Source organism: Sapajus apella, unplaced genomic scaffold, assembly GCF_009761245.1.
Source record: "Sapajus apella isolate SASKATOON/1434 unplaced genomic scaffold, GSC_monkey_1.0 scaffold157, whole genome shotgun sequence".
Classification (NCBI taxonomy): domain Eukaryota; kingdom Metazoa; phylum Chordata; class Mammalia; order Primates; family Cebidae; genus Sapajus; species Sapajus apella.
The window spans coordinates 2,174,163-2,195,088 of NW_022437097.1; the positions used below are offsets into that span (position 1 = coordinate 2,174,163).

The 20,926-nt window shown below is 43.8% G+C and overlaps 1 protein-coding gene and 1 non-coding gene across 2 annotated transcripts; both read left to right on the top strand.

The window, feature by feature from the left end:
• The first annotated feature begins 1,245 nt into the window (after positions 1-1,245).
• ISCA1 (iron-sulfur cluster assembly 1) lies at positions 1,246-15,889 on the top strand. Its single transcript, XM_032266329.1, is given in 4 exon segments — positions 1,246-1,482; positions 7,599-7,652; positions 9,983-10,088; positions 14,144-15,889. Coding segments are annotated over 4 exon segments (531 nt in total). The 5' UTR covers positions 1,246-1,260; the 3' UTR covers positions 14,293-15,889.
• A 4,914-nt stretch (positions 15,890-20,803) lies between these two features.
• LOC116541857 lies at positions 20,804-20,922 on the top strand. Its single transcript, XR_004264974.1, has one exon. It is a non-coding gene; the product is annotated as a 5S ribosomal RNA (ribosomal RNA).
• Positions 20,923-20,926: the final 4 nt, after the last annotated feature.

Below are 20,926 nucleotides of genomic sequence, written 5' to 3' on the forward strand. Positions count from 1 at the left end.
AGCAGAGATGGGGTCTCACCATGTTGGCCAGCCTGGTCTTGAACTCCTGACCTCAGGTGCTCCACTCACCTCAGCCTCCCAAAGTGCTGGGATGACAGGCATCAGCCACTTGCCCAGTTTATGTGCAGATAGGCTTAGGAAAAAAGCATCCTCTTACTGTCAATTCGATTGCATTTCTGAAGCAGGAAGAACTACTTGGAATTTTGAACTATCCTTTTGGAACCTGCAAGAGATCAAAGATAAACTGGGCTTTAAAAAATGTTTCATCAATAGTTTTTTCCACATCCAAACACTGCGAATCTGTCCTCCCCAGGACTGCTCCATAGACCCCTCCTGCCCTTTTCCCTTCACCTCTAGCACTTCGATGACAAATGCCACCTGTTTTGATGTCCTCTTTTCATCTGCCAACCCTGTTGGACTTCTGTCCTGCCAGCATCTCATTCTTCCCTGGCCCCTCTTTACCTGGCTTCCTGTGTATGCCTGGGTACTGCACCTGTGCACAGTGCCTTGTGCTCAAGAACACTGCGTCAAAAGGCAGAATTAAGCCCCTGAGCAGCCAAGACAAGGTCTGACGACAAGTGTCGTCAGACAAGTGTTAAATGGAGTAATTGTTGCTCGCTATAAATGTGACTATTCACAGTTCTGCCCAGTCACATCTTCGAGTAGGGTTGGGTTCCCAGTTAAGCAGCAGACTTAAAACTGCATTAGTCACCACCCTTCAGCATCCCCAGCAGTACAGCACGCTAGGGAGAAGGGTTATGGATGGAGATTTATTATACAACTCAGCGATAACCCGATGCTTTTAAGAACTGCCTAGCTGGACCACAAAAGAAGAATGAAAATGGATGTAGATGTCTTGGCATAGGAACGGTCATTCTGCATTTGAGACCATAAGCTCCCTGTTCAGGGTTGACTTCTGCGTCCTTCAGCCTCACTGCCTATGATGGTGTTTGTCAAGGTGAGCATTCAAGCAGGGGCGGACGCAGCACCTTGCCCAGGGGGCAGATGGTGAAGCGACGCGCATCCCGAGTCAGCAGGTCGGAGGTCATTGCTCGCCCCCTCCCGCCCGCTCCCCGACGTAGCGCCGACTCTGTCTTCGGCGGTGACGACATTCCTCCCCGGCCCTGCGCCCCGCAGCGTCGTAACCCCACGGCCGGCGACCACGCGCAATCCCTCTGGTAGCTCCGGGACACTGAGTGGCGAAACCCCGCCCCGAGCGGCCCGTCCCGCCCCCGGCCCGTCACTCACGCAGCCCACCCAATGGTGGCGGCGGGGGGCGGAGCTAGCTCTGAGGGCGCCCTGCGCCGGAGCTTGTGGCGTCAATACGCCCGCCGTGTCCATGGAGAGAGGCTGAGGGGGTAGAGCTTCGGTCCGAGGCCCCAGGGCGCCGGGACGGTGAAGATGTCGGCTTCCTTAGTCCGGGCAACTGTCCGGGCTGTGAGCAAGAGGAAGCTGCAGCCCACCCGGGCCGCTCTCACCCTGGTGAGTGTTCGCGGCGCGCGGCGGGGCCCGTGACATTGCCTGTGTCCGCCCCGTGCGCGGGGAGGTCACGGCCGCCAGGAGCGGAGCCGCAGGGGCACGGGCGCGTCCGAGCTCTGGGCCGCTCCGAGCCGTGCCTGCTACTCTCCCTCCGTCCCCCTAGTTGCTGCGATAAACAAATTCCGGGCGGGGCTGCTCCTTAGCATCTGGCAACTACGTTTCCCGGCAGGCCGCGCGGCCCCCGCGTGCTGGCCGGAGGGGAGCTCTGGGGTGGGCGTCCTCTGGGGCCGAGCGCCTCCACGGTCCTGCTGGCCTGCGCTGTTCGGCCTCTCCGGTTGCACAGAGGCTGAACGTACCCTGTGTCAGGGTGCCCGGTGGTGGCCCGAAGTCCTAGCCTGGAGGTGCGTGGGGTTGGGAGGGCCAAGGCTTCCGAGGGACCGCTGTGTCAGGTCGGCTGCGGCCGCGGAGAGCGAGCACAGAGACAGCGTCAACAAAGCCCCCGGCTCCTGCGGAGGTCACGGTCTCGGCGCACAAAGCGTTAGTTCCTGGTGTACTGGGTGATTGAGGCCTTTGCCTCTCCCTCTGTGCCTCCAGCAAGCCTGGGCTTTTAGGACAAAACATGATTTTCCGGAGTGGGTTTACAGCGTTTTCTGGGTGAAAGGTCAAACACTCAGAGGACACCAGAGTACAACCACTGATTTAAAGAATTCACTGAGCTAGCTCAGTGTTCCAGCCGCACCGTGCAGTTTTTTAGTGGAGGGAAAATCCGCATAACATAAAGTTAGCCCCTTTAAAGGGTAAAATTCAGTGCCATTTAGGACATTGTGGCGTGCAAGCATCACCTCTATCTAGTTCCAAAATATTTTCACCCTAAGAGAAAAACTTATGATCACATTCTTACATATACTCACATCTTAGTTAAGAAAACGACTTTATATAAGCATTCGCTTAGAGATTGGAAAAAAAAAAAAAGTTTTAAATTGATTCATGGATTCTGTTGCATCTAATGCCAAAAGGGCATATTACCAGAAAATAAGTTTACAGCAAAATAGAAGAAAATTGTAATCGGGTAAGAGAATATTTTTATAATGGATTTTTTTAGGCCTTTGATGTTATCCTGATTATATATGGTACTACTCGTGTACTGATTATCATTCTATATTCCCTCTTGTAGGCTTATTTTCATACACCATTGAATGTGTATTTCATACACCATGGAATTAAACAAGGTTTTAAGAACTAGAGGGCACAGTTCATTCTTTGTGTCTCTTTCAATCTCAGTAAGAATTAGATTTCAGAATTCTTTCACCGGTAATGGTAGGTCCAGGAAGAGCCAGACGTTGCAGGAACAGTTTTTTGCCTTTTCTTTTTTGCTGTTTAGCAACCCTGTTAACTGATGTCTTGATTTTTTTTTTTTTTTTTTTTTTTTTGAGACAGGGTCTCGCTCTATCCCTCAGGCCGTAGTTCAGTGGCGTATTCATGGCACACTGCAGCCTCAACCTCCTGGGCCCAAGCCATCGTCCCACTTCAGCCTCCGAAGTTGCTGGGACCACCGGTGTGCATCATGCCTGCACCTAGGGTCTCCCTGCGTTGCCCAGGCTGGTCTTGAACTCCTGGGCTCAAGCAGTCCACCTGCCTCAGGTTCCCAGTGTGCTGGGATTACAGGTGTGAGCCACCACGCCTGGCCCTGATGTCTTTCTCCATCACCCATTTGACATGTTACCTCTTCTTTCAGAATTTCTTTTTTTGGACACGGAGTGTTGCTCTGTCACCCAGGCTGGTGTGCAGTGGTGTGATCTCAGCTCACTGCAACCTTCGCCTCCCAGGTTCAAGCAGTTCTCTGCTTCTGCCTCCCAAGTTGCTGAGATTACAGGCACAGGCCACTATGCCTGGCTGAAATACACTATAGCTTGATTATTGGCTGTATTTGTTTACCATCTTTTGTTCCCCCGGAAAATTGATATGTTGAATATTTGCTGCCTTTTAAACATTAAAATGCCACGTTTGTAATGAAATTAAGTTGTAGTTATTGGCACATGTTTAGTATGTATTGTCACAGTTAACTTTGGGTTTTAATTTTATTTTCTTAAGCAGCAAAAGATGACAATTGCCTGGGAAGTTACTTAAGGAAATACAGGATTGAGAATGAAAAGTTTCTCCTTCAAGGATTGGAAAGTGTGTTGCTGTGAGATAGTGATAAAACATTCATCTACAGTGCCTTTCCCATAATTTTAACAGCAGAAACATCTTGGAAATACATATATATTTTAATTTGGCCAAAATGTCTTAACTCAAAGATAACCTCTCACTTTAAAAGTCATATTCCTGGGCCGGGCGCGGTGGCTCACACCTGTAATCCCAGCACGAGGCAGGTGGATCACGAGGTCAAGAGATCGAGACCATCCTGGTCAACATGGTGAAACCCGTCTCTACTAAAAATACAAAAAATTAGCTGGGCATGGTGGCGCGTGCCTGTAATTCCAGCTACTCAGGAGGCTGAGGCAGGAGAATTGCCTGAACCCAGGAGGCGGAGGTTGTGGTTGATCGTGCCATTGCACTCCAGCCTAGGTAACAAGAGCAAAACTCCATCTCAAAAAAAAAAAAAAAAAAAAAAAAAAAGTCATATTCCTGTGATTTGCATGTGAGTAAAGTAAAAACCATCATATTTTAGTGGGCTTCAGGAAGCTCTTAAATTCTAAAACATGGGCCAAATCTCAGGTAAGCTATAGTTATGAATAGTAGATAAATTTCTTGACAATTACAGGTTTCTTAGTTGTTGTAGGAAGTGCACTTGTGCTGGCAGCCTGCTAGGCCCTGCAGCGTGCTGTGTAGTCGAAGATTCTGTGCGCTTTCTCAGATGAATTTTACCTAAGCACAAAGTTGCCAGAGTATGTAGACTTAAAGCAGAGTAGGATTCCTAGCCTCTTCTTGGTACTGAGACACAAAAAGTACTTTTGGTAGCTAGATTATGTTTTTTAAGTACCAACTGTTCCCTGTTTAACCATTCTCACTTGTTCTGAAAATCAGATCAGTCACTTTGAAAGTCGTAAGAAACTTTTTCCTTGGTTGAGTATGCACCTGGGTTATCCATCATTAGTAATACCCTCCCAGTGGAGTAGGTTTGGTTTTCGCCTGACACGGGAAAATTAAGACACATGTTTAGTTCCCGTAACAACAGTTTCGCAGGCACACAGGTTCCTGTTGAATGTTACTTTTCCCTTAAAGAGTATTTCAGTATAAGATGTGAACATCAGCAACTTTGTGATAAGTAGACCAATCCCCACAAATTATTTTTATTTACTGTTTCCTGCCAACCGTTGAGAAAATAAGAAAATAGTTGATTTTGTAAAACCAAATTAGGTAATTTAGAAAACCACTTGGAGATTAAAAAATTCTTGAGGCTGGTAAATGGAATAGTGTGAGAGACACATTTGTTTTGTTTAGCATTCAGTGGCATGCCCATCTGTGCCTTTGACTCACATTAAACCAAGGTCACATTTCAGATTTTAGTTCCAGCAGGTATTTGGCTATGCCATTTTGGATTTATTTTATTTATTTTTATTTTTATTTTTTGGAGACAGAGTCTCACTCTGTTGCCCAGGCTGGAGTGCAGTGGCATGATCTCGGCTCACTGCAATCTCTGCCTCCTGGGTTCAAGTGATTCTTGTACCTCAACCTCCTGAGTAGCTGGGCTTACAGGCACATGCCACCATTCTTGGCTAATTTTTGTATTTTTAATAGAGATGGAGTTTCACCTTGTTGGTCAAGCTGGTTTCAAACTCCTGACCTCGAGTGATCTGCCCACCTTGGCCTGCCAAAGCGTTGGGAATGCAGGCATGAGCCACCGTGCCTGGCCAGGCTGTGCCTTTGTAAAATAAACTTACAGAAAGCTACTTGTATTCGACAGTAAGTGATTAATTTCTTCAGCATGCACATAGGAAAATATGACTGTGAAAATTTACAAGTAGTTGATAAGAAAGCTAGCTTTTGTTGACAATCATTTAGAACAGGGGTCCCCAATCCCTGCACCACAGACTGGTACCGGTCCTTGGCCTGTTAGGAACAGGGCCTCACAGCAGGAGGTGAGAGCAGCAGACAAGCCGAGCATTAACAAAGCTAGCTCCACCTCCTGTCAGGTCAGCGTCGGCATTAGATTCTCAGAGGAGCGCAAACCCTAGTATGAACTGCAGGTGCGAGGGGTCTAGTTTGCACACTGCTTATGAGAATAATGCCTGATGATCTGTCGCTGTCTCCCACCACCCCCAGATGGGACCATCTAGTTACAGGAAAACAAGCTCAGGGCTCCCACTGATTGTACATTTTGATGAGTTATGTAATTATTACATATTACAAAGTAATAATAGAAATCAATTGCACAATAAATGTAATGCACTTGAATCATCCTGAAACCATCACCCTTCCATGGAAAAATTGTTTTCCACAAAACCAGTCCTTGATGCCAAAAACATTGGGGACCACTGATTAAAAAGGGTTATGAGCACTTTTTTAAAAAAATAATAAATATTTCTGTAACTATTTAAAGTTGATATTCTGTGACTCAGAAAACAAAAATAAAACCATAATCCTGCTCTTCCATGTTTTCTCTTTCCACCTCTGTGTACTACTCTCTGCATTGTAGGACTGCTTGCCTCCTTTTGTGATAGAACCGTGGGAAAAGGCCTTTAGAGACCACCTACTGGCAGTGGTTTGTTTTTTTACAGTGACATGCAATAAGAAATGTATTTACACAGATACTACATATATTTTTTAAGTGCAGTGCATTGTTTTCTATTTTAAATTTAAAACATGTTGGTCTTCACATTCTAAATTGGTTTTATGCCCTTCTAAATTGGGTATAGACTGTGTTTAAACATAATCATCTGGTTGAGCCCTCACCCCAACAGGGCAGGAGAGTACACTCTAGGGCTGTCCATTGGGCTGGCTCCCCCAGAACAGGCGTCAGTCCTGGCCTCAGTTGACTATCAGGACTGAGACCATAATATCCAGACTTTGAGGCTTCACAAGCCAGTAAAATGTCAGTACGAAGAACTGGAGGGCCAGCAGAGCACTGCCGGATAGAGTAGCTGATAAGGTAGGAAGGAGGCACGTAATCTCTTCATTATGATGTACTCTAATCATCATAATAATACTTGGTTGTTTTGTGCCTGGCACTGTCCTGAATGCTTTTCATGAGTTTAAATATTTAATCCTAGTAAGAATCTTGAGGAGAAGGGACTATTATCCCTATTTCACCAGTAGAGGACTAGAAGTCAGAGAAGCCGTGTAGGGTTACTGCCCTGAGGGCACAGCTAGGAGGTGGGACAGGAATGACGTGAAACAGTCTCCTTCTGAAGGAAGTGGGGTTAGTGACTCCGACCTATTTGCATACAAACTGTGATGTCTTTCTCATTTTGAGGCCCACTGGGCTATGTTAAACAGCATGTCTCCTGGGAGGCAGCTCCACCTCGTTCTTATGTCTGTCATTGACTAGCTTAGTTTTGTTCATCTAGATCTCCTAAGATGTTGGTTTAATCCCCATTGAAAAAAATCTGTGTAAGCATTTGGCAGGACTGGTACAAGAAGCACACCCTGGGTTATTTTATGCTGATAACACTCTTCCTCAAGCTACGCATTTTGCTGGATTAGGAATAGATGTGAGTAGGCAAAAAAAAAAAAAAAAAATGCAGTAGGTTTAATAATCAACAGGAAGAACACCTGAAGGTTGGGCTTTCCCGATGAGATACTTGATTCCTTCATTGGCTGTTTGTCGTAGGCAACATGCTGGTTGCTGGGCGTAGAGTTGATGCACAAAACAGATGCTGCCCAGAAAAATAGCATTTGTGATGTGAGTAAATAGCACCATAGAGAGAAAGACAGGGAACCATCCTAGACTGAGGAGCAAGATTAAAATGATGTTGCTGGCAGATATTTTTTAAAATAAAGAGGGTATTTTGAATAAAATAGTTCGTGTGTTTCTATATAAATCCACGAGGTACCCTGGCAAGAATGGAACATAAATTTGTTGCATGAATTTGCTAAAGACAGACTTAAAAAGACATAAATATGAAGCTTTAAAGAATGCAAGTTTTGTAGCTAAAAATATCATTTTCTTTTTTCAGACACCTGCAGCAGTAAACAAGATAAAGCAGCTTCTTAAAGATAAGCCTGAGCATGTAAGTAAAACCAGTTGATTATTCAGTAAAAAACTGAAGTTGTATTTCCAGAATGAATTTATCCTGTGATAAACAGTATGCTTTCATTTAGGGGTTTTTACTTAAAAGGTAAAATATACTCAAGATTTCTAAAAAATTCAAATAATATAAAAGGGTATTTAACTAAAAGGAAGTCATTCTTTAAACCTGTCATTCTTTCTTGCAAGAAGCGACCTCTTTGGTCTCCTTGCAGGGATAATGTATACATTTGAAGTGGCTAGACCTGATTTTCTGAGTCTCCTCACTGTTGACACTTTAGGGCAGATTGTAGAATGTTTGACAGAATCTCTGGCCTCTGTCTAGATACCAGTAGCACCATTTCTTTGTCACAACCAAAGAATCCACATATGTGGAACCCACAGATACAGACAGGTGACTGTATAGAGTGAAAGTATTTCACCAGTAGTTCCTGACTGTACAAAGCTTTGGTTGTCACAACCAAAAATGTCTCCCCAAGGGGAACCCATCGCCTAGACTGGGCTTGTTATTCCTATGTGTATCTCTTCCTACCATAAATGTTGTGGTTATACTTTGCTTTTTACCATTAATAATGTAGCTTGAAGATCTTTCCATATTATTATGAAATGATCTGCCTCCCTTTCTTGGCTGCATGTATAGTATATTCCATTGAACAAGCTCGATTTCTCTAAACAGTCCCTATATTAAAGGGTCATTTTCATTCATTGCTGCCGTAAAACACCATTCAGCAACTATTTTGGAAGCTACCGTGTGCCAGGCTCATTGTTATAAACCTATAAGCCTGGCTTAATCTACCTACATAGGATCCATTCCTAGATGTAGAACTATTGAGTTAGGGGTGTGTGTATCATCTTAATTGTACATTGTTCACTGCCGATGGAATGCTGTAAATCATTTCAAGTAATGGACTGTCAATATTTAATGATTGGACTGGAATGGTTTCTGGTTTCTCTTGTCAATCTACCTTACAATGCAATGGGAGTTCTCGAACCTGCCTTTTAAAATTATTAAATTTCAAAGGATATCAGCATTCTGGCTCAATTTGGTTAGACTAATGACTCAAGTCAAAAGTGGCCAAATGAAAAAAGAAATTAGCTTTGTAGAATCGAGAACTGCTGGTGAAACAGTACTTATAATACTTTTACTGTGTTCAGTCACCTCTCCATATCTGTGGGTTCCACATACGTGATGCAGTCAACCACAGATCAAAAATATTTGGGAAAAAAATAGAAGGTTGCATCTGTATTAAACTTGTACAGACTTCTAATTCTCTAAACAATACAGCATAACAACTATTTATGTAGCATTACATTGTTATAGGTATTCAAGTCATCCAGAAGTTATTTAAAGTACACGAGAAGATTTGTGTAGGTTACATACAAACACTGTGCCATTTGCGTGAGGGACTTGAGTGTCCGCAGATTTTTGTATACTTGGGTAGTCCTGGAACCAGTTTCCCTTGCATCCTGAAGGATGACTATATTTAAATGAAAAAGCAGATCAAGACAGAAAACTTAGTTAGATATTGTTAGAAAATTGCATTAATGTAAACATTGATATTTTTTAAGTGCTGTTTGGTCACTTTTTTTTTTTTTTTTTTTTTTTTTTGTGTGGGAGACGGAGTTTCGCTCTTGTTACCCAGGCCGGAGTGCAATGGCGCGATCTCGGCTCACCGCAACCTCCGCCTCCTGGGTTCAGGCAATTCTCCTGCCTCAGCCTCCTGAGTAGCTGGGATTACAGGCACACGCCACCATGCCCAGCTAATTTTTTGTAGTTTTAGTAGAGACGGGGTCTCACCGTGTTGACCAGGATGGTCTCGATCTCTTGACCTCGTGATCCACCCGCCTCGGCCTCCCAAAGTGCTGGGATTACAGGCTTGAGCCACCGCGCCCGGCGTTTGGTCACTTTTTTAAACTTCTTTTGTCTGTATTGACTGTAGTCTTTTGCTTTCTGGTATTTGAGACTGTACACAAGTCTGCATTAGAATAAAGATTCCATGTAGAGATAGGATTGCCAGGTGATGGACAATGAACCCTGCTGAACCCTAACCATAAAGAAACATCCAGAGAATATAAAGTCCCAGGCTGGACGAGATGGCTCCTACTTTGTAATACCAATGCTTTGAGAGGCCAGGGTGGAAGAATTGAGTCCAGGAGTTTGAGACCAGCCTGGGCCACGTAGTGAGACCCTATCTCTACAAAAAAGTAAAAGAAAGTCCACTTTGGTACAGGGAGGCTACTGTCACTTTATTAGTATGATTGTCTAATCTGTACTACTTTAAAGCTAAATTTATATTTTCACTTCTTTTTCAGGTAGGTGTAAAAGTTGGCGTCCGAACCAGGGGCTGTAATGGCCTTTCTTATACTCTGGAATATACAAAGACAAAAGGAGATTCTGATGAAGAAGTCATTCAAGATGGTAAGTTTTTAACAAACAGTTTTGGGCACTTCCTTTTGCCTAAAATTGTTAGCCTTGCACAGCACAAAGTAAAAAATAAGGATAGTAGCAGGAACTATGTAAATAGTGCTCACTGTGTGCGTAGGCGTTGTTTGATGGAATTTCATGTATTAACTGATTTATCCACAACACTGAATGAAGGTGATACCATATTATCCCTGTTTTTCTGATGAAGAAACTGAGGCACAGAGGGGTTAAGTAGTTGAAGGTCATAGTAAGTGGCTTAGTAATTCTTTCCAGAGACTGTACTCTTAGTAACTAATTGATAAATTATTATATAAGCTTGTTTGTTTTAACTATGAAAAACCATCGTTGTGTCCAAAAACTGAACCAACCTTAAGGCTCACAGTGAACCAACAGTTTTTGTGTAAGCAGTAGTTTTACATCTGTGTCAAGTAAGTACAAGTTGAGCATTCCAATCCAAAAATCTAAAATCTGAAATGCTCCCAAATTCAAAACTTTACAAGTAAGTGCCAACATGACACTCAGAGGAAATGCTCATTGGAGCTTTTTGGATTTGGGATGCTCAACCAGTAAGTATAATGCAGATACAGTCATGCATCACTTAACATTGGGGATATGTTCTGAGAAATGTGACATTAGACAAATGTCCTGGGGTGTACTTACACAAACCTGGATGGTAGAGCCTACCATACGCATTGGCTGGATGATACAACCTGTTGCTTCTAGGCCACAAACCTGTACTGCGTGTGACTATGCTGAGTACTGTGCACAGTTCTCACACGATGGTAAGTATTTGTGTAAACATATCTAAACATAGAAAAGGTATACCGAAATTTCACTGCAAAAGATCAAATGGGGTCAGGTGTGTTGGCACAAGCCTATTGTCCAAGTTACTCAGGAGACTGAGGCAGGAGGATTCCTTGAGCGCAGGAGTTCAAGATTGTAGTGTACTGGCCAGGTGCCGTGGCTTACACCTGTAATCCCAGCACTTCAGGAAGCCAAGGTGGGCGGATCACGAGGTCAGGAGTTCAAGACCAGCCTGGCCAACATGGTGAAACCCCATCTCTACTAAAAATACAAAAAAAAAATTAGCTGGGTGTGGTGGCACACACCTACAGTCCCAGCGACTAGGAAGGCTGATGGAGGAGAATTGTTTGAACCCGGGAGCCAGAGGTTGCAGTGAACCGAGGCCATGCCATTGCATTCCAGCCTGGTTGACAAAGCGAGACTCCAACTCAAAAAAAAAAAAAAAAAAAACAGATTGTAGTGCACTGTGTTTATGCCTGTGAATAGCCACTGCCCTTCAGCCTGGGCAACATAGTGAGACCGCCATCTCTTTTAAAAAAAAAAAAAGGAAGGAGAAGAAAATAAAACATGGTATGCCTGTATGGGGCACTTACCATGCATGGAGCTTGCAGGACTGGAAGTTGTCTACGTGGCAGTGGGTGAGTAGGCAGTGGTGAGTGAATGAGAAAGCCTAGGACATTACTTTGCAGTATTCTACACTTTATAAACTAATAAATTCACCTTAGTTTACTGAAACTTTTTTACCTTGTAAACTTTGGGGTGGTTAACTTTTTGACTCTTTTGTAATAATATTAGCTTAAAATATACATTTTACAAATGTACAAAATTTTTTTGTCCTTATTCTATAAGCTTTTCTCTATTTTTTTTAACCTTGTAAATGTTTTAATTAAAAACTAAGACACAAACACATGTACACATGTATTAGCTTAGGCCTCCACAGGGTCAGGATCATCAATATCCCTGTCTTCCACAACCTCCTCTTGTTCCATTGGAAGGTCTTCAGAGGCAGTAACACTCATGGAGTTGTCATCTGTGATGACACTGCCTTCTTCTGGATACCTCCTGAAGGACCTGCCTCAGCCTATTTCACAGTTAACTTTTTTTTAATAAGTAGAAGTGCACTCTAAAATCACAATAGAAAGTATAGTAAATTCATAAAGCAGTAACATAACCATTTATTTTCATTATCAAGTATTTTGTAGTGTACATAATTGTACATGCTTAGACTTTTATGCGACTAGAAGTACAGGTTTGTTTACACCAGCATCACCACAAACACCTGAGTAATGGCTTGTCTTGTGATATTATGGTGGCTACAACATTGCTAGGCAATAGGAATTCTCAGCTCCATTATAATCCTTTTTTTTTTTTTAATTTGAGACAGAGTCTTGCTCTCCCCCAGGCCAGAGTGCACTGGTGCGGTCTCAACTCACTGCAACCTCTACCTCCTGGGTTCAAGTGACCTTCCCACCTCAGCCTCCCAAGCAGCTGGAACTGCAGGCCCGCATCACCATGCCTGGCTGATTTTGTAGCTCCATTATAATTTTTTTTTTTTTTTTGAGACGGAGTTTCGCTCTTGTTTCCCAGGCTGGAGTGCAATGGCGCAATCTCGGCTCACCGCAACCTCCGCCTCCTGGGTTCAGGCAATTCTCCTGCCTCAGCCTCCTGAGCAGCTGGGATTACAGGCACGCGCCACCATGCCCAGCTAATTTTTTGTAGCTTTAGTAGAGACGGGGTTTCACCGTGTTGACCAGGATGGTCTCGATCTCTTGACCTCGTGATCCACCCGCCTCGGCCTCCCAAAGTGCTGGGATTACAGGCGTGAGCCACCGCGCCAGGCCCATTTCTGATTTTTATTAAAAACTTCAATTCTTTAATTATATTTGCCACTGCCCCCGTCTTCCACTCTATAATCTGTTAAAACCTACCTAAAATAAAATAAGTAACTTATTTATCTTGCCATTGGAAGTATGCAGTTAGCTAGCTTGCAGCTCTTGCCTACATGGGAGAATGAGGCCTAGATTCCTAAATGTGCTTTTTTATTAAACTAAAGTTACTAATGAATAAAGACCTTTTTAAAATACATTATTTTTAAAACTATAACATATTACAAACCTTGAGATTTTCATTTTAAGGAACAGGTGACTTAATTATATATAGTTCATATTTAGTGAATGGCTCAATATCTTATAAGGAAGAAAGTGTTTTCTTTCTTTCCTTTTTTTTTTTATTTTTTTTGAGACAGAGTCTCGCTGTCTTACCTAGGCTGGAATGGAGTGGCACAGTCTCAGCTCACTGTAGCCTCCACTTCCTGGGCTCAAGCAATCCTCCCACCTCAGCCTCCTGAATAGCTGGGACTACAGGTGCTTACCACCATGCCCAACTAATTTTTGTATTTTTGGTGGAGTCAGGGTTTTGCCATGTTTCCCAGACTAGAAAGCTTTCTTAAACTGATTGTATTTTTTGGCTGGACACTGTGGCTCACACCTGTAATCCCAGTACTTTTGGGAGGCCAAAGCGGGAGGATCACTTCAGCCCAGGAATGCAAGACCAGTTTAGGCAACATGATGAAACCCCATCTCTAAAAAAAAATAGAAAATTAGTTGGTCCTGGTGGTGTGTGCCTGTAATCCTGTAGGAGGATCACTTGAGCCTGGAGGCAGAGGTTGTGGTGAGCCATGATCATGCCACTGTACTCTACCCTGGGTGACAGAGCGAGACTCTGTCAAAAAAAAAAAAAAGATTGTATTTCTAAAGATGTTGACCTCTACCTGTGTAATTATTAGGGAATAGTACCTGTTTTCCGTCCATAACCAGAAAAGACTATGGTTGTACTGACTGATCTTATTAAAATAGCCCCATTGTATCACAGTCCTTTGTATATCTTTAAGTTAAACCCATGTATCTAGTGATGTTATTGCAGAACTTTCATAATTTTTTTAAATTTCATCATAACAAAACTCACTGAGAATATGAGTGAAGTCTAATTTTGCATAAAATTGTCATGGAATTTATTTGTATAAAATTCTCCCCTAATGTGATTGTTTTAGACATAGATTCATATGTGGGAAAGAAGGGCAGACAGGAAACTGAATGCTTAATTCCTTAAGGAAATAATTTAAAATGTTCAGAAGCTTCCTGTTTGACTTTTGTTGATAGTCACTATTTAAAGTTCATTTGTGCTTTGAATCAGCAAGTTCCATAAGGCTGCAGGCTTTATATGACACATATTTTCTTTTCCCCAAGGAGTCAGAGTATTCATCGAAAAGAAAGCACAGCTAACACTTTTAGGAACAGAAATGGACTATGTTGAAGACAAATTATCCAGTGAGTTTGTGTTCAATAACCCAAACATCAAAGGAACTTGTGGCTGTGGAGAAAGCTTTAATATTTGAAATCTCAGGACTCTTCTGGCTGTAGGTTCCAGGAAAGCTGGTGGAAGCCTTGGGGCTCGCTGCATAAATCATGTGGCTGTGACATGCTTAATGTATGGCTGCCTTGTAAGAAAAATAAAGTGATGCATTTTGAAAATGAATCCAATATGTTAGATCCAGAAGAAATAATATTTATATTCTCTGTAGGGGACAGAAAATGAGAAGCCATCACTGTCTTTGGATGATTTAGCTCTCTTGCATCCTTTGTTTTAGAACCAGTTTTATTAATTGACTTCCTGGGCACCTGTTTCTCCATTTCCTGAACCGTGTGCTTAGACCTCTATTGAATGGCTTGAACATGCATCTCCCTCAGCATTTCTCCCAGCCAGATCGGTGACTCCTAAAATGAGAGACAAGACGTCCTGACTGCCGGTAATAACGTGGTGGTGCATTGTTTCTTACACCCAAACTTCACATAGCCTTCTTATACATTTTCATCAAAAATTTCATTGTCAGATGCCTCATTGCATACCCTTTAATAGTACCGGGCAAAGATTTTCTTCAACTGTAGTACAGATTCGTTCTGAATGTGGCATCATAAGGTGAGAAAGACGTCATCCACCTGTTTTTTTAATCCATTTCTTTTGCTACCCTATTTGCTCAGAGATGGGATCTCAGGCTGCCTTTGATTCTTCTAATTGAGGGGTCTCTTACAGCCATCTAGCCCACCTCCCTCAATTCCCTATGTGAGGAAGCAAAACCCCAGGGAAGCCAAACTGCTGCTGTCCACCCCTGTTCCACAGGCCAGGGGAGAGTGGGGACTCTACACCCATCTTCCCTTCCTTGTAGGTGACACATGCTCTGCCCTCTGAGGCAACGGACGAAGGCAAATGATCTGACTTCTTTATCTGGTCGACATTTTGATAGAATTTCTTTATAATTTGATGGAGATCATATTATTTTTATTTTATTTTGAGTGGGAAGAATTTTAAAACCCTTTTATGTGAATTACCATCTTGTTTCTTTACCTTAGAAACAGTGGTTTGTAGCAGAGAAGACATTGTAGCAGCACAGAATTGTGCTTTTGGAATGTGGTCCTCGTTGTGCAGGAGAACATGAGGCTCTTTTCTTAAAATTCCCAGTGTGCATATACTTTCTGGTTCCTCAGTCCAGTTGCTAAAGTTCTTAATATTTTAGCCTAACGTTTTTATCACCAACTTTTCTGTAAACGTGTTCTTTTTGTCACTTACTTACTGATTTTCCTGGGTCTGACACATTAAGTACTCTATGAGATGACATCGATGCTTTTTTTTGAAAGCTGATTCTCATTAATTCAAGTAGCTGAGTTCCTTTATGTTTCTTTTATTCACTAAAGTAGCTGGCATAAAACACACCAACACCTAGAGCGGTAGTTTTATGTAAATGCTCGTGAGTTTGTATCAATAATTGTTGACCCACTTACAATTTGTGCAATACTGTATGTATGTAGAGATTGAGTTGTCAATTAAAAAAAAAATGTGGCCTCTTTGTGATCATAAAATTGCCTTTTCTTGTTGAGGGGAAAGGGTTTGGGATAGTAGCTGCTAAAGCCAATAAAAAATGACTCTTTTTTTTGCCTAGACTGCCTGTCACCAGGCATCTTTTCCGCCTGACACTGTTTTGTCCAGAGTCCTAGGTGCTGATTCACCACACAGCCCTGGAGAGACCATCTCAAGTGGCTCTCGTCCCCCTGGCTTTACCAGCCTCGCTTTCCTCCTTGTCTCTCTGTGAGGTCATCTACCCCCCAAGCAGCTTCCTCACATCCTCAGGAGGAGAGCATTATCACTACCTGGAGCACTTTTCCCTCTGCTGTCTGGGCTGTTACATGAATCTCCTCCAAGAAGGCTCTCCACTGTTCACTCGGGCACAGTAGTAAGCACTGACTCTCCACTAGCCCTGAGCTTTCACAGATCATCAGAGACGGTCCCAAACTCAGAGAGCTTAGACTCAGCAAATGAGACACCAACAAAGAGCATCGACTGCCATGGTAATAAGTGTGTGAGCAGCTGGTGGTGATTGCATGCCCACTGCATGCCAGGAAGTGTTCTAATAAACATCTCAGCGATCCGGAAACGCAGTTCTGACTACTGTCTTTTTCATAGATAAACCAAAACGCAGCTTAAATAAAATAGCTAAGGTAACACTAAGTGGCCAAATCAGAAGTGCGCCCCATGCCTATGGCTCCAGATGCTGTGCTCCTAGCTGTTAGGCCGTGCTGCATGTTTTGATATAGCCGACAGAGTGTGCTTCTAAAAAGTATCCTTCAGGTTATGACTCCTGCACCCAGTTGAAAGAGATTTGAGGAAGAGAGAAGAGAGTGAACAGTAGTAAAGAGGACTGAAAACACAGAGGGAAGCTGAGCACTCAGAAGAACAAGGAGCAGTAAGGCTGGAGGGCATGGTAGAGGCCTGGGGCATCTGGGCCTTCTGCAGGTTCTTTAGGCCTGAGGGCTACTGGAAGTGTTTAGGGGCACTCCTTAAGAAGTGTCACCATGGCTGAGTAGGCTGACTGATTAGGGCAGGAGGAAGCTACTGCAAAGCCCTCTATAATAGGACCTGAGCAGGGACCCATAAAGGCTTAGGAGGCAGAAAGGATGGGACTCTATCCATATCCCAACCTCAGCAGCCAGTGTTCTGTGACTCGTTTCTATTTGTATAGGCAGTGTTTGTACTGTTCGTTGGTTTTGGCTCTTGTCTTTTGTGCAATTTGAAAGGTTCTTGGAGACAGAAACAACAAATGTTTCTTCAATGTTCATTTAGCATCGGGCAGGTCAGTATTATTTTTGCAAAATGGCTCCATCCTATCTCCTTGTCATGCAAGCCTCAGCCCTCACCAGGAAGGTTCTGTCTGTTGCACCACGTTTGTCCACATTCTACTCACAAATACTGGACATTGTTGTGTAAGGCCATTTGGTAGTGCTCCTGGGTGATGTGTAGGCCAGCAAATCCGTCGAGCAGCAGATCTCAGGCTTCCCATGGTGAATTAGAAGCCCACTCTTCCACATCAGGCCATCAGGACAGAGGCCCACTGCTTCATTATTGCAAGGCACCTCCCAGCCCTCTGTCACTGGACCCACCAGAATGACTTTTTTTTTCTCAAACAGGAAAGCAGATTGGGAACAATCCCTACAAGATCAAATGTCCCTAAGATTTCCAGTATTTTCTAGGTTTCACTCAGCAGGAAATACCTCAAAAAAAAAAGGCCTTTCTTGTTATGTTTTGATAACTGAGAAATCAGGAAATGGAAAAGCCTGTGTTAAGCTGAGCTGTAAGCAACATCAGTGTCTAATTTGAGCCTTAGAACAGATGCGATAAGGGCCAGAGACAGATCAACCTAGAGAAATCGCAAATACAGCTCACCTGAATTCCAGCAGGCTGGGAGGCTGGCCTGGAAAGGTGTAGGTTTGGGGTGAGATGTGCCTGGATTTGGATCATGGTTCCTGTCATTTTTGTGGCCATGTATCCTGTAGAACAGTCTCAGAATTTGGGGGAATGGGATTAGCTAACTACACATAAATGGCATCTGCTAAGAGTAGACATTTCATACTTTGTGGTTCTCGTCCGTTTTAGACATTTTCTTGTGCCAAAAGGATAATATGCTAGTGGGTTATCAAAGCAGGAGTTTAGAGGAAGAGTTTCCACACAATTAAAGATTTGTTGTCCCATATTCAAATCTGGGGGAAATTTGCTGTATTTCCTTCAAGTAAATGACCACAGTAACTTCTTCAAAAAGAGCCATAAATTAAAACACAGAGAAATTTCGTTCTCTTAGTGGCTGATTATAGACAAACATGCCTTAATTGAGGAGCTGTTTTGAAAAGCTCGTTCCCCAGTAGGAACTCAAGTCTCCAGGGCCTGGGTGGGTCTCATCAGACAAGAAAGGAAGGAGAGAGGGAGGTGTACCCTAGCCTCAGCCTCTTAAAATACGGAGCCATGTGGTGAAGTCACTGTGAATGTGCTTTCTCCCTCGCTCCTGTACAAAGTATTCAGGGAAGGCTTTTGATGAATCACTGCTTTTACTCCCACTAACTAGTGATTCCCAAATTTTTCATTATAAAGTACCCATTTATTGGGCCAGATGTGTTGGCACATGCCTGTAATCCCAGCACTTTGGGAGGCCAAGGTGGGCAGATCACCTGAGCCCAGGAGTTCAAGGCCAGCCTGGCCAACATGGCAAAACCCTGTCTCTACAAAAAAATACAAAAATTAGTTGGATGTGGTGATAAATGCCTATAGTCCCAGTTACTTGGGAGACTGAGGTGGGAGGATCACTTGAGCCCAGGAGGTGGAGGTTGCAGTGAGCCAAGATTGTACCACTATACTGCAGCCTGGGTGACAGGGCGAGACTCTGTCTCAAAAAAAATGAAAAATACTGATTTTTCGTTCTCCATGGATTCTGTATTTTGAAGCAGTCCTCAAACTTTAAGGTGCAAATGAGTCACCTGGGGCCTGGGCATGGTAGGTAGTTCACACCTGCAATCCCAGCACTGTGAGAGGCCAAGGTGGGTGGATCACTTGAAGTCAGAAGTCCGAGACGAGCCTGGCCAACACGGCAAAACCCTGTCTCTACTAAAAATACACAAAAATTAGCCAGGCATGGTGTGGGTTCCTGTAATCTCAGCTACTCAGGAAGCTGAGGCAGGAGAATCTCTTGAACCTGAGAGGCAGAGGTTACAGTGAGCCACTACACTGCTTTTACTTCCACTAACTAGTGATTCTATAAATGAAAAACCAGCCTGGGAGACAGAGCAAAACTCTGGGAAAAAAAAAAAAAGCAGATTCTGTAACAGAGGTCCAGGGCAGAGCCTGAGATTCTGCATTTGCAGCAAAGGCCCAAGTGAAGCCAGTGCTGTTGTTCTGCAGGCCACCTTTGGATGACAGGCTTTTGAAATATTTTCTTATTGGAAGAATCATCTGTATTTATTAAATTCTGCTTAAAATTGATAACTTTTTTGTACATCCATGTTTATAACAGCATTATTCACAGTAGCCAAAAGGTAGGAACAACCCAGGTGTCCATTGACTGGAGATGGGGTGAGAAATTAATTTCCTGGACACAGAGTTTCAGTTGGAAAAGATAAAGTTCTGGAGATGGAAGGCGGTGAAGTACATTGTGAATGTACTGAATGCCACAGAACTGTATACCTAAAAGGGTTAGCATGGTAGGTTTCATGTTGTGCTTATGTTGCCACAGTGTTCACAAGTCGTTATCTCAGTTAATCAGACTATTCAAATACCCAGTAGATTGCATTGTGGGGAAATGGCTGAGCAAAATTTTCAGTGATTGCTGCAAGGACCTCCCAGGGGTGGGGACAGAGTCTGGAGCACAGCTGCACAGCTCATGGAGAGAATTTGCATGGCCAGGCAGCCCCTGGTCCACTTCTCCCCACATCTGGGCAGGTGCAGAGAGCATAGCTCTACTTCCTATTATCTCCCTCAATTTCTTATTTGCACTTTGCCTATGTCTATAGAAGGAAAAACCTGACTGATTAGAAATTATATTCACGCCAGCCTGGGCATCATGGTGAAACCCCATCTCTACAGAAAAATACAGAAATTAGCCAGGCATTGTGGCACATGCCTGGGGTCCCAGCTACAGGCTGAGGCAGAAGGGAAAAAAGAAATCATATTCAAAATTCAGCTATTCAATGTTTACTCTTTTTAAAAATGCCTTTCCATCATCTGCCATCTTCCCACCCATTATTCTCCCATCGCCCACCAAGCAGCAAGATAATTCCCCACCCCTTAGCTGTTTATGTGACCTTGAGGTTATCCCTGTCACAATGGACAGTCACCTACTCAACACTAAGCAATGACACATGCTAGGAGCGGCACTGTGCCTTGGGGCCGCCAGATGAATGAGACTCAGCCTCTGCCCTGAGAGTGCAGAGACTCAAGACAGATATGACCACGTGAAGAGACAACTGTAAAACACGCGGTAAGTGCAGCTACAGCCATAGCCACAGGGCAATGTGAGACCTCAAAGCAGTGAAAGCTAAGCTAGTCTAGGCTTGGCAAGGAGAGATGGAGTGAGGTGGGCAGTGGCGAGGGAGATGGGAAGACCAGAGCTGAGAGGTGAGATGGGGTTTGGGTTTATCTTAACCAATGAGAGTAGGGAGGCTGTTTCATCTTCCAGGCAGGTCACAGAAGCTGGAACCCAGGTGATCACGCTGAGCCTGCAGACACCCTCATCCCTTCCGGTCTTCAGCAATGACAGCCTTGCCCTCTCTTCCCAGCCTCTGTGCCTTCATCCTCTCCTGTGTTCCCATGGACGCTTGGTCCTGACTTTGCATCCCTCCCTCACACCCAGTGTCCTTTCTTTTTCCTCTGCCACCTTGGAGGCTGATGTGGGAGGATCACCTGATCCCAGGAGGTTGAGGCTACAGTGACCTGTGTTCACACCACTGTACTCCAGCCAGGGTGACAGAGTGAGAACCTATCTCAAACGGGGGGGAAAAAGACACTGCTCTGTATGATACTATAAAAGTGGATATGTCTACGGCCATACCACCCTGAACACGCCCAATCTCGTCTGATCTCTGAAGCCAAGCAGGGTCGGGCCTGGTTAGTACTTGGGTGGGAGACCGCCTGGGAATTCCAGGTGCCATAGGCGTATT